The 13,128-nt window shown below is 40.7% G+C and overlaps 2 protein-coding genes across 2 annotated transcripts in view; both read right to left on the reverse strand.

Moving 5' to 3' along the window:
* The window catches only part of LOC311093954 (uncharacterized protein), a gene marked incomplete at its 5' end in the record, with an annotated part of 471,534 nt that overhangs the window by 22,937 nt on the left and 435,469 nt on the right, over positions 1–13,128 (reverse strand). The window lies entirely within an intron of this gene.
* LOC311093773 (zinc-alpha-2-glycoprotein-like) lies at positions 49–9,517 on the reverse strand (the record flags this gene model as incomplete). The annotated part of the gene is made up of 5 exons (XM_084131369.1): positions 9,291–9,517; positions 8,835–9,071; positions 8,488–8,751; positions 666–944; positions 49–467 (listed from the first exon to the last, which is right to left on the reverse strand). The coding sequence occupies exons 1-5, from the start codon at positions 9,364–9,366 to the stop codon at positions 49–51; spliced, it is 1,275 nt and encodes a 424-aa protein (XP_083987495.1). The 5' UTR covers positions 9,367–9,517.

The following is a 13,128-nucleotide window of genomic DNA, read 5'->3' on the forward strand; positions in this document are numbered from 1 at the left end:
AAAATATTAAAAAAACTTCGATCATGCTGAATATTTATAACTCACCAGTCACCACCTTCTCTCTTCTTCTATTACTCCTGCTATTACGCCTACTATTACTCCTATTCCTCCTGCTATTGCTCCTGCTATTACTCTTGGTATTACTGCTCCTATTCCTGCCATTACTCCTGCTATTACTCCTGCTATTACTCCTGCTATTACTCCTGCTATTACTCCTGCTATTCCGCCTGCCATTACTCCTGCTATTACTCCTGCTATTCCTGCTGTTACTACTGTTGTTAATCCTGCTATTACTGCTCCTATTTCTCCTATTCCTCCTGCCATTACTGCTTCTATTATTCTTGCTATTACTCTTGCTATTACTCCTGCTGCTATTACTAGTATTCCTCCTGCTGCTATTACTGCTGCTATTCCTCCTGCTATAACAGGCCATCGAGATTCTGGTTCACAGTTAGAACATTTTCCATCTGCAGAGTGAAAAAAAAATAACATAAAATAAATAAAAACAAACTCATTGTATTTATTTTTAAATAAATGTTTTATATCAACATCATAAACTGTTAAACTGAATTGAGACACTGTAATTTTTTGTGGGTGGCAACTTTAATCTATTTCAGCATTATCATGTTCTCCTTGCGAGTGACTGTATTTATGATCATATTTACCCCAGTCTACTGTAACTGGTTCAGTCAGACTGCTGTGAGTGACCAGACAGTCATAAGATCCTTCATGGTTTCTGTCGATCTTCACACTGATTCTCATCTGAAAGGTTTCATCTTCATTTGGTCTGATTCCAGAAGATGTTTGATCCTCAAGATTAATTCTGTTCAATCTAATGTTCATCTGAACATCTCTGGGGTAGAAACCAGTGGCCAGACAGACCAGAACCAGCTTACTTTCATCATCTGGAGAATTACTCACAGAGACATGAACATCTGGAGAACCTGGAGCAGAAAGAAGAATAAAATCATTATGAACTGATTCTGTCTCAATGGTTTCTGTGTGGTGAAAAAAAATGCATTCTTCATTTAATCAATAAAATTAATCATTATAAATTCATCTTTTGTGTTCCACATAAGGGAAACAACAACGGTAACAAAATGATGACAAGGTGAATTAGCCTTTTAACCAAAGGTTTGTCTTTATAATTCTCTGTTTAAAGGGGTGGTTCGGGATTTTTGACATCGGACCTCATTTTTAAGTCAGCCTGGTTGTTATTCATCAGTGGAGACATTTTTAAAAAAAAATTATCCAGTCCTTATATTTGGTTAGTTAGCCGATGCTAGGCTAGCGCGAGTCAATAGGTATATGTTAGCCAGCCATTAAAAACCGTTTTACCCACTCCACAGTGCACCAAACGCAAATCAATTATAACACTAGACTATCGATGTATATGTCCGTTGAGAGAATAATGTTAGAAATCAAACATTACCTTTCATCTCAATGATCCCAAAGGAACTAGTTTCTCAGCAGCTGCGGAATTTTACTATGCTCCGGTTAGTAATGCGGCAAAAAGTAAACACACAGTGTGCCTGCGGCAGGTAAATGCCGGTACTCTTGCATCATGTGTGTACCGGCTCACTCGGTTGCCTAGGTAATCAATATAACTCCGCTGCTGCTGTAGACAAAGGCTTATGATTACAGGGAACAAATTATAACTAATGCAATGTGATGAAAGGTAAGTTTGATTTCTAACATTATTCTCTCAACGGACATATACATCGATAGCCTGGTTAAAACCAGACCCTTCTCAGTTGAGCATATTTGTATCATATTTGGGGGCTCGTCCTTTGCGAATTGGATAGTTTGTAGAATTTGTCCTTTGTCCGCTACCAAGTTATTTGTTTTTGAACTTACTCATTAAGGCACTTTTATAATTGGTGACTTTCTCTTGTAAAATACCCATTTTTAAGATAGACCTCATTGTAGCATATTGTTGGTTTTTCAGTGAGACTTTTGTATTATAGGTTGTAAGTTTTGGCTGATTTCATTTTTTGGGGTGAGGGCAGACTGCATGCGTCAAAATGGAATTTGATCTTTTGGCGTTTACACTTGCACCAACTACAGAAGTTTTTAATCAGTGTAGAAAAAAAGATTTTTTGGTAATTGCTGATTTCTTTAATGTTACTGTGTCCAGAGATGCTGCAAAGCAAGTGATTAAAAGGGAGCTGTATAGTGCACTGGTGAATACAGGCATTTTACCTGCTGAATCACCACTGGATGTGTCAGAGGAGAATGTAGCAGTGGAAGACGCTTCTGCTTTAGGTTTACCCCTTCCCACTGAATCTCGATTAGATCCGATGACGGCAGTTAAGTTAAAAGAGCTTGACTTGGAGCTAAAAAGACAAGAACATGATATTAAAGTAGTACAACTCCGTACTGTTGAGGTTGAAGCACAGCGTGACATTAAGCTAAAAACTCTTGAATTAGAAGCTGAGGCTTTGCGCAGGAAGCCTGTTCCCCTTCCGCGCTTGAGAGCTCCCTCCCCACCAACGTTTGAGAGTTCACCTTCACGATCCGACACGGTTAGCTACGACCCAGTAGGCAATACCCAGCCAAACTTTGATGTTGTGAAGTATGTAAAACTGGTGCCACCTTTTAGGGAAGCTGAAGTAGATTGTTATTTCACCACTTTTGAACGCATCGCTGCTAAGTTGGGGTGGCCAAAAGACATGTGGGGCCTTCTTCTACAGTGCAATTTTGTAGGCAAGGCACAAGAGGTCTGTTCTTCACTTCCGATTGAGCAGTCTCTGGATTATGAGATTGTCAAAGCTGCGGTATTGAGAGCATATGAATTGGTTCCTGAAGCCTACCGTCAGCGCTTCCGACACTTAATGAAAACAGCCAAACAAACATATGTAGAGTTTGCGGGAGAGAAAAAAACACTCTTTGAGAAGTGGTGCCTCTCTAACAAAGTCACCAATTTTGAGCAGTTGCAAGAACTCATCTTACTGGAAGAGTTTAAAAATTGTGCACCAGAACCTGTAGTTGTTCATTTGAATGAACAAAAGGTAAACACGCTCTCCGAAGCTGCTGTGATAGCAGATGAGTTTGTGCTCACCCATAAGACAGTATTTCCATCTTCACGTCAGTCCAAACGTCAGGTTTTTAATACTGAGCAGGCAGAGAAGGAAACTATCAGTGTTTTGAGGGAGATGGCCGAGAAAAGTCATAAGGCTGATGCAAAACGCTCTGGTGGCAAACGTGTTTGTTTCTACTGTTTGGATCCAGGCCACTTGATTATGGATTGTAAAGCGTGGAAACAGAAAAGTGCTGCTGGGAAATCTAAAAGTGTGGCTTTTGCTCAAGCTGTCTCAGTCCCTAAAAACTGTTCGGTACCGGCTAATGGTTCTGGGTTTGAACCTTTTCTCTTTAATGGTTCTGTTTCCCTTTGTACTGAATCTCTGGGTAAGCCTATCTCCATTCTGAGAGACACTGGTGCAACACAGTCATTTATCTTAGCAGATGCTTTGCCGTTCTCTGCCGAAACGTACTCTGGTTCTGATGTGTTGGTACGTGGAATTGAGTTAGGATGTGTGAGGGTGCCAGTACATGTGGTTTATCTTAAGTCTGATCTGGTTACAGGTATGGCTCCTCTTGGTGTGAGAACTGAGCTGCCTGTGGATGGTGTAAGCCTTATCTTGGGGAATGACTTGGCAGGTGGTAAAGTTTTCCCCTCTCCAGTTGTTGTCGATACACCGGAGATATCGCCTGACTCTGATGTTGCTGTTTGTTTCCCTTCTGTATTCCCTTCTTGTGCAGTAACTCGTGCTCAGGCACAGAAGTGGGAAGAGACAGTGAATCTTGCTGACTCGTTTCTGAATCCAGCAAATAGTCGCCAGGAGTGTACTCTATCTATTAAACCACAACTAGCTCCTGATGGTTCTGTGAACTCAGTTTTAAAAGCAACAGCTCTGGAATTTGAAAGGGAACACTTAATTGCTGCTCAAAGGTCTGATCAATCTCTAGCACCCTGCATGGAAGCTGCTGTTCAGTTCGGAGACTTGTACGATGCTAGGATAGGTTTTTTTTGGGAAGATGATGTCCTAATGCGTCGCTGGAAACCACATGATGTTGGTGATGCTTTAGATGTCTATCAAGTTGTTTTGCCTTCTGGTTATCGTTCTGTGGTATTGCAGCTTGCCCATGAGCATCCACTCTCTGGCCATCTTGGGGTTAACAAAACCTACAAGCGCATTTCCCGATACTTCTTTTGGCCTGGACTGAAGTCTAGTGTTTCCAAATTCTGCAAGACTTGCCACATCTGCCAACTTGCGGGTAAGCCGAATCAGACTTTACCTTCTGCTCCCCTCCATCCGATTCCAGCAGTGGGTGAACCGTTTGAACGTCTGATTTTGGATTGTGTTGGGCCGTTACCAAGATCAAAATCAGGGCATCAATATGTTTTGACGTTGATGTGTGCTGCAACTCGGTTTCCGGAAGCTGTTCCGCTCCGTACTCTTAAAGCCCAGACGGTAGTGAAGGAGATAGTTAGGTTCTGCTCAATGTTTGGATTGCCTAAAGTTATCCAAACCGATCAAGGTACTAACTTCACTTCAAAAGTGTTCGCACAAGTGTTAAAAGAGTTAGGAGTTGATCATAAACTATCCAGCGCATACCATCCAGAGTCCCAGGGTGCGCTGGAACGCTTTCACCAAACTCTAAAATCTATGCTACGTGCATATTGTCTCAGTACTGGCAAAGACTGGGTTGAGGGCTTGCCGTTGTTAATGTTCGCAGCTAGGGAGACTGTGCAGGAGTCTTTAGGTTTTAGCCCTGCGGAACTTGTCTTTGGGCACACTGTTCGTGGGCCTTTGAAACTGCTAAGTGAGCAGTTATTATCAAAAAACTCAGTATCTAGTAATGTGTTGGACTACGTAAGTGATTTTCGTGAACGTCTCCATAAGGCTTGTGAGATAGCAAAAGCTCATCTGATAAGTGCACAATCCAAGATGAAATTGCGTTATGACAAGAGATGTGTAAAGCGCAACTTTCAACCCAACGATTTGGTTTTGGTCTTGCTTCCAGTCCCCGGGTCAGCACTGCAGGCTAAATTCACTGGTCCCTATGCTGTTGAGAAAAGACTTACTGACACTGATTATGTAATCTCAACTCCAGATCGTAGGAGAAAAAGTCGAGTGTGTCATGTGAACATGTTGAAGGCTTATGTCACGAACGAGATCGCAAACGAAGTCCCTGTCTCTGATGTAGTGTCTGCGGTTACTTCTACACTGCTGCCTACTGCATATTGTCCATTGGAGGATAATCTGATTGAAAATGAAGACCGAATGTCTTGTACGCGTCTGAACAATTCTGCAGTATTGAGTAACTTAGACTCGTATCTTGCTCACTTGCCTAAGACCCAACGCACTAATATAGTAGAGTTAATAAGTGTGTATCCCACCTTGTTTTCTGATGTTCCCCGCCAAACTACTGTCCTCACACATGACATCGATGTAGGTGACTCTGTGCCTATTAAACAACATCCTTACCTTGTCAACCCGCATAAACGTGAAGTAATGAAGTCAGAGGTTGAATATTTGTTGCAACATGGTTTTGCTACGCCCAGCCAGAGCCCTTGGAGTTCACCATGTTTGCTTGTTCCTAAAGCTGACTCGTCCTATCGTTTTTGTACTGACTACCGCAAAGTTAATAACGTCACCAAGCCTGACTCTTTTCCTCTACCTCAAATAGAGGACTGTGTTGACAGAGTTGGTTCTGCACGTTACGTCACCAAATTGGATCTTCTAAAAGGATACTGGCAGGTGCCACTCACACCTCGAGCTTCAGAAATCTCTGCTTTTGTTACCCCTGACAACTTCCTACAATATTCTGTTATGGCCTTCGGGATGCGAAATGCACCTGCGACCTTCCAACGTCTAATGCGGCACGTGTTGTCAGGGGTGACCAACTGTGAGGCCTACTTGGATGATGTAGTGATTTATTCAGCTAGTTGGAAAGACCATCTGAATAGTCTTAACCAAGTTTTTAGTAGGTTATCTGAGGCATCATTGACGTTGAACTTAGTGAAGTGTGAGTTTGCGAAGGCTGTAGTTACCTATTTGGGTAAAAAGGTGGGCCAAGGGCAAGTGAGGCCAGTTGAAGGAAAAGTTGCTGCCATACTGAATTTTCCCATTCCTACTAACAAAAGAGAACTGAGACGATTTCTGGGTATGGCTGGTTACTACAGAAGCTTCTGTAAAAACTTTGCTTCTGTAGTTGTCCCGTTGACAGATCTCCTGAGCACTTCCAGAAAATTTGTGTGGAGTCATGATTGTAACAGTGCATTTAATGCTGCAAAAGACCTGTTGTGCCATGCCCCCGTCCTTTCTGCTCCAAATTTTGCTCTGCCCTTCAAGTTGCAGGTGGATGCAAGTTTTTCAGGGGCAGGTGCTGTATTGCTGCAAGAAGACTTGGCTGGTGTAGAGCATCCTGTGAGTTACTTCTCCAAGAAGTTTACAAAATGTCAACAGAGGTACAGCACTATTGAAAAAGAGGCTTTAGCCTTACTCTTGGCATTGCAACACTTTGAAGTTTACTTGGGAAGTAGTTGTAACCCGGTGGTGGTGTACACTGATCACAACCCCTTGGTATTCCTTTGGAGAATGTGCAACTCAAACCAACGACTGATGCGCTGGTCTTTAATCATACAAGAGTATAACCTTGACATTCAACACCGTAAAGGTTCCGAAAATATTGTAGCAGATGCACTTTCTAGAGTATACAGTGTGGACAATTAGGATGCCTAATTCTTAGTTTACAAACATTTCTTTAGGGGTATTGTTTGTAACTTGCTGGTGGGAGTGTTACGTCTAAAGACGTATATTTTTGTGAGTTATTATTGTACTGTGGTATGTTTTTCTTTCTGTTGTTTTTGTTGTCTCTTGCTCTCCTTTGGCTCCTCCCACTCTTTCCTCTGGCAGGTAGCTGATTGCGTCTCCAGCTGCACCTGCTTACCATCCAGGAGGGAAGCAGTATAAAATCCGGAAGAACTCTCAATCGTGGAGAACTCTTCTCCAGAGCATGGTCTGTGTCCTGCCCGGTCCTGTTGTTTGGAGCTAGTGTGCCCTTGTTGTGGATCTGTGCTGTAGCCTGCTTACTGTTGAATGCTGTTGCTGGAGAGTCTGCTTGATTGTGAGACGCTTCAATCTTAAAACCTCTTAAGCTGTAAAGCCACCTTTGATTTATGTTCCTCCCTAAACTGTTATTCTCCTGATTTTCTTTTGTTTGTGACTTGGGAACTGTAGGGAGGCGGGCGCCATTTTATTTTCTTGTAACCCCTTTTTCTCCTGTTTTGTGGCTAGGTAGGGAGTGAGTTTAGACTTCTGTTATTTATTTGTATTTTCTTTGTAAGGCTTATTAAGAATATATAAAAACAGGTAGATCTGGCGTTTTGTTTATTATTTTGGCATTGCCCCCTTCTGAAGCCTTTGTTCCTCCCTAAGCTATGTTAAGAGCCTTTTGAATAAAAAAAGTTAACAAGAATCTCGTTGTTGTGGTGCTGTGGCAGGGCCCAGACAAATGGTCTTTAAAATTGTAAAATGTTACGTTCTGTTAAAAGAACCCTAGACTCTCATAGGACGTAACAGGAAGCTATGTATACAAATCGTTTCCAAAGGGGCGTCACCAACTGACGTAGCTCAAATTCATCTGGGCGCAATTGTATAGTCTTAAAACCAATCAGATCGATGAAGGGGATGACGTATGCTTCGAGTGTTGTTCTTTGCTCCGGTTTTAACGAAAACGGTAAGTTTAAATCGCTCAAAACAGACGCGATAATTGATTCGTTTATATACTGTCTATGATTCAAACGAGTGATGTTTCACGGCGGTAACCGGCGTCACATGTTGACGCTAAAGGGTGCCCTTTGCGTCGGATATTAAAGAAATTTCAAAAGCGTCAGTATTATGACGCCCTAGGATGAGAATGCGTTGCATGTAAATCCCTCCCCAAACGTTTCTGATTGGTGCCGTGATTTCAGCGGCACAGTAATGAGTTTGAATGGGCTCTTCTCCAGACTATCCTGAAGAGAGAATTAAAATTCGCCGGAAGTAGTCTGGGTTTTCCCAGGCTAATACATCGATAGTCTAGTGTTATAATTGATTTGCGTTTGGTGCACTGTGGAGTGGGTAAAACGGTTTTTAATGGCTGGCTAACATATACCCATTGACTCGCGCTAGCCTAGCATCGGCTAACTATCCAAATATAAGGACTGGATAATTTTTTTTTTAAAATGTCTCCACTGATGAATAACAACCAGGCTGACTTAAAAATGAGGTCCGATGTCAAAAATCCCGAACCACCCCTTTAAGTCTTAACATTAACTGATAAACATCAACTCCTGTAGACCAGATGAACATGATCTGCTGCATCAAGAACATTTCCTTAAGGCTCTTCAACTCATATAGACAAAAACACACACACACACACACACACACACACACACACACACACACAGTTAATTAAACTGATCTGATCAGAACTTGCTCTTGTTTGTGTTGTGAAACGTTGAGATCCAGTCAGTGCAGGTCTTCAGGAAATACTGCAGGAACTTGTTGCGTCCAGTTTGATGATCCCATTTCTCTTTAGTTTCTTTGGCTTTGGGGTTTTTATCAATCCACTGCATAGTGTCATAATTAAAGGATAAAAGATCGTCTCCATCAAATCCATATTCATCAAAGACAGTCAGATTCACTGATCCATCAGGAAGTTTCTCCAGTTCACAGCCAATTATTCTCTGCAGAACATGATCTACAATCACCGATCAACACTCATGAGAAACTCACAGTAAATATAATGTCTGATAATTAATAAGAGTAAAGCATGAATCTCACCAGAACACAGTGAGTCTGTGCAGTCTGACAGAGTCCTGATCTGATGTATGAACCAGTCTCTAGAATCAGGAGGATCTTCAGGAGCTTCAGTCCAGTCTTTATCAGCCAGAATCCAGACTCGTTCTTCATTACTGAAGTGTTTGATCCGTCTGTCATCATGAACACACACAGCACTGAACTCTGGGAATGAGTCTGATTTGGTCAGGACTGTAAACTTGTAGAGCAGGAAGTGTTTCTCTGAGGAACATACAGTATATAAAAAAAAAAAACTATGAAAACATTGTCAAATGGAGGATAAAACTAACTTAAAACCTGAAAACATACTATACTATAAAGTATACTGTAAAACTGTATTTTATTTTACATTATATTTTATACTACTCATAGTATGTTTGTAAGTGACTGTAATTTATATATCGCATCTAGTCTACTGAAACTAATAAACCGTGTTCTTACCTTGCAGCCCATCGCTAAATAAAGAGAGAAACAATACAAAAATAAGCAAAAACATTCTTATGTCTATACAGAACATTTAAAAAGTAGAGTCAATACACCATTTTCATCCATTATATTTCAGACGAGCATCTTGAACAGATTAAACACTGAAGTGAATGTTTATCTCGTCTCTTCCGGGTTGTATTGAGCGTCAGGTGTGCAGGTGTATCAGCTCACTGTCGCCCCTCACTGGCTGCTGGAGGAACCACCCTTTCTGTTTCATTCCTGACGTCACGTGTTGAGGAAAAGTCCAGCCGTTAAAAAAATGATTTACATTCTTTGTTGACAGTATTATATTTTTAAAACTATCTTAAAACACAGTTTTCAGTTTTAACAGTTAACATATAAAACAAAACATTATATCACGTTCCAAACAGCCAATCAATAAGTAAATGAATGTAAATTAATAAATAAATCTTACTCCATAAATAGTCCCTATGACATTCTGTGCCATAAGGTCTTCTAAAGTCATTTGAAAAATTTATGAGCGGACTGAAATTTAATTAAATTATTACTGAAATTTGCACAAATTGTAAAAAAAACAACAAAAGAAACATGCGTACAGACCTGGACACGCCTCTTCGCGAGTCTCATCCAATCAGAGTCGACCTCGTCAGACGGGCCTCCGTCATGTGACTCAAATACTAATGAATGATACATCTGACATTTAAAGCAGGGCTGCATTCAGCCCCGACAAAATGTTGCACAACGTTTTTTAAACAGAAACGGTGATGCGTTGAACACACTGTTCTGATGACGCAAGAGTTGCAACTATGGCAGCTGAGAAGGCCATTCTTTGTGTTCTTTGTGAAGAATTTTCGGAGCCTGATGAAGTCGGTATAAATATGTGTTTAATACTACAAAATATGCCCGATGTTACAGTTACTGCACTTGTTGCCCAGAACAAAAGAGAACATCCCAATCGAGTGAAGGGATTTGTGGAAACTAAAATGGAAGCACACATCTTAGCCTCAGGGCTCTCAAGTCTCACGCATTGGGCGTGAGACACACGCAATTCAACCAGTTCACACGCCACACCGTGTATTTCTCACGCTGAAAAGGCAATGTCAACCAAGTTGTCCTGCGAGCTTTATATATAACGTTATATACCAGGCGCAGGCACACAAAGTGAAGTTTCCTGCCGCCAGCACGTATCTCGGCCAGATTGCGTTCGTTACAAGGCAACACAGATGCGCAAACACACGGAAGTTGACGGAACATTCTCGGCCACCGTACGTTCGTTACTAGGTAACCAACAACATCGCGTGAACACACGTCATGATGGAGAAGGTAAGTTGGAAGAAAGCTCGTCTTACATTTTTAGGCTAGAACATTTAATATATAGCCCATCGTTTACATTATTATTGATGCAGTCAAAAACTCTACAACTACTCTGCAACCAGGCCAGAAGCTTTGGCTCAGTTTGGCTAGCTTACGTTTTCTTAAACTAAGGGAATGTTAGTGGGTATGGGAAGGAATGAAGATGTATTTCTTCATTTTATTTTAAATACATTTAAATTTGTTTATTTTATTTTATTTTAAATTATATATTATACTGTATTAATAGTCTTTCTAGTTACATTAAGGCTACATGTATTAAAGCAGAGTGCTCTGGGTAATATTTTATATCCTGTCAAAACATACATTAATCATTGCCATTGCATTTTATATTTTTCAAACACAAAACACATTTCATAAGCTGGAGTGTGTACTCTTGTGTACACACACACACACACACACACACACACACACACACACACACACACACACTAACCCATCACACAACACTTTCTGCATTTGTAAAACCCTTTAATAACTTTTGTTATACCAGATTTATAAGTGAGGACGACCCCAAGGGATTTTTTTGAGATTTTGTCAGGTTTTGATCACTTATGGGTACAAATTTAATAATTCAGATATTTACAGATGCATCAAAGAATTCAGCTGATAGTTATCAGAGTATCAGTTATTGTTCCAGAATTGAATATCAGAGTGTGATAAAGGATTAAAGGTGCTCTAAGTCATGTCACACGTTTTTTAGGCCAAAACATTTTTTGTCACATACAGCAAACATCTCCTCACTATCCGCTAGCTGCCTGTCCCCTGAACACACTGTAAAAAAACACGGTCTCTGTAGACACCACAGGCTCCACAAACAGCAAGAAAAACAAACTGGGCTCACCCGCACCCCGAAACACAACAAACAGTGCTCCAGCCAATCACCGACAAGAAGTATTTGAGGGTGGGGTTTAGTGCGCGTGCACATGAAGTGGGTGTGGAGCGTGTGGAGGAGAGAGAAGCATGAAGAGGGAAGTTTGAATTATGGCCGACACACGACCAAATAAGAGACGACGTTCCGATGAACAAATTGCAAAGAAGAGGGACAAGGATAAGGAACGCGCGAAATACCGAATTTACATCTGACAAACCTTTTAAAGGTGCGAGAACTCCGCCGGCAGAAGAGCTTCCAATCCGACATTCAGTTGCTCTGTTTTTGCAGAACAGGTAAATCCATCTTTCTTTCTAAACTGACGTTCATGTTCGCCAAACCAACACAAGGATGTAATTAGCTAGAACTATGCAGTCAGCGTTAACTTTGGTGAATACAACATGTATGTTTCTAGCAGCGATCAATCTCTGTTGTAAATGATCAAGCAAATTCACAGTAGGGCGACAATTTGTGTGAATGATTGTTTTCATCCACTGTTTGTTATGAATTTGAATGTTCATTTATAGGCTATTGACAACTAAATTTGTTTACGACGTCGCTGTTGCTTATGCTCACTGGGAAACGCGAAGCTAACGTTATCTTGCTATTATTGCGTCCTTGTATGGGAGCTATAACGTAGTAAAGTTAACCTCAGGTGGAGAAACGATTTTAAGATAATGTTTATCTTTTTATGCAATATATAAAACCCTTTATCTAACTTGGTGACATTACACATTGAATGAAGTATCAGTAAAACTTAATTTTGTTTGTACTAGTGACTACTTTGACTTTCCTTTATGCCGGAAGGGAGGGGAGGAGGGAGGAGACGGGATGAGGAGGAGGGAGGGTCTAGCTAGCCTCCGTTTTGTTTGACAACAATTCGAATGTCAACAAGAAGTTATGTCTCCCAGCATCGCTTAGAGCACCTTTAATGAAGGATTGTCAGTATATACAGGAGAAATACTTGCATTATTGTTAGCTTTACGGTGGATATATATCAATAATCTGTTCAGACTCAAGCTCATCTTTAACCAGTTTACAGTGCAGAGACTCACAGCAGAGCAGAGACTGTAATAAAGATGAGAAACACTACAGAGTAAATATGATGGGGCTTATGAGGGTATTTTTGTGGATATCAGCACACAACGGCAGATAATCAGCAGGGCAGAAATCAAGGAAATTATTAAAAAGACAATTTGAACACTGTTAAAAATAGGTAAACATAACACAATGTGACTGAGATATATATGATATTTTCAGAATGAAAATACACGTTGATTTTATAGATAGTCTGCGAAAAGAGTTAAAAGATAGCCTATGTGTTATAATTTATTGTTTCAATATCTGTAATATTCAATATAACTTTTTTTAAACAATATAGAAGACATCATGGTCCATGGAGAAAATAAGCTTTTCAAAGCTTCGCAAAATGATTCACTATTTAGGGAACGCTGGCACGTTTTGGCTGCCGCTCCTCTCTCCCGTTTTGTTTGTTTGTTTCTAAATATTAGACAACGGTTTTGGAGCATTAGAAGTTTGAGGAAGTTTGAAGATTGAGGCGGTGGCGGAGGAAGCCACTTCAAGGAAGTT

This window comes from Abramis brama (assembly GCF_963993115.1).
Source record: "Abramis brama genome assembly, chromosome: 12".
NCBI classification, from domain to species: Eukaryota; Metazoa; Chordata; class Actinopteri; order Cypriniformes; family Leuciscidae; genus Abramis; species Abramis brama.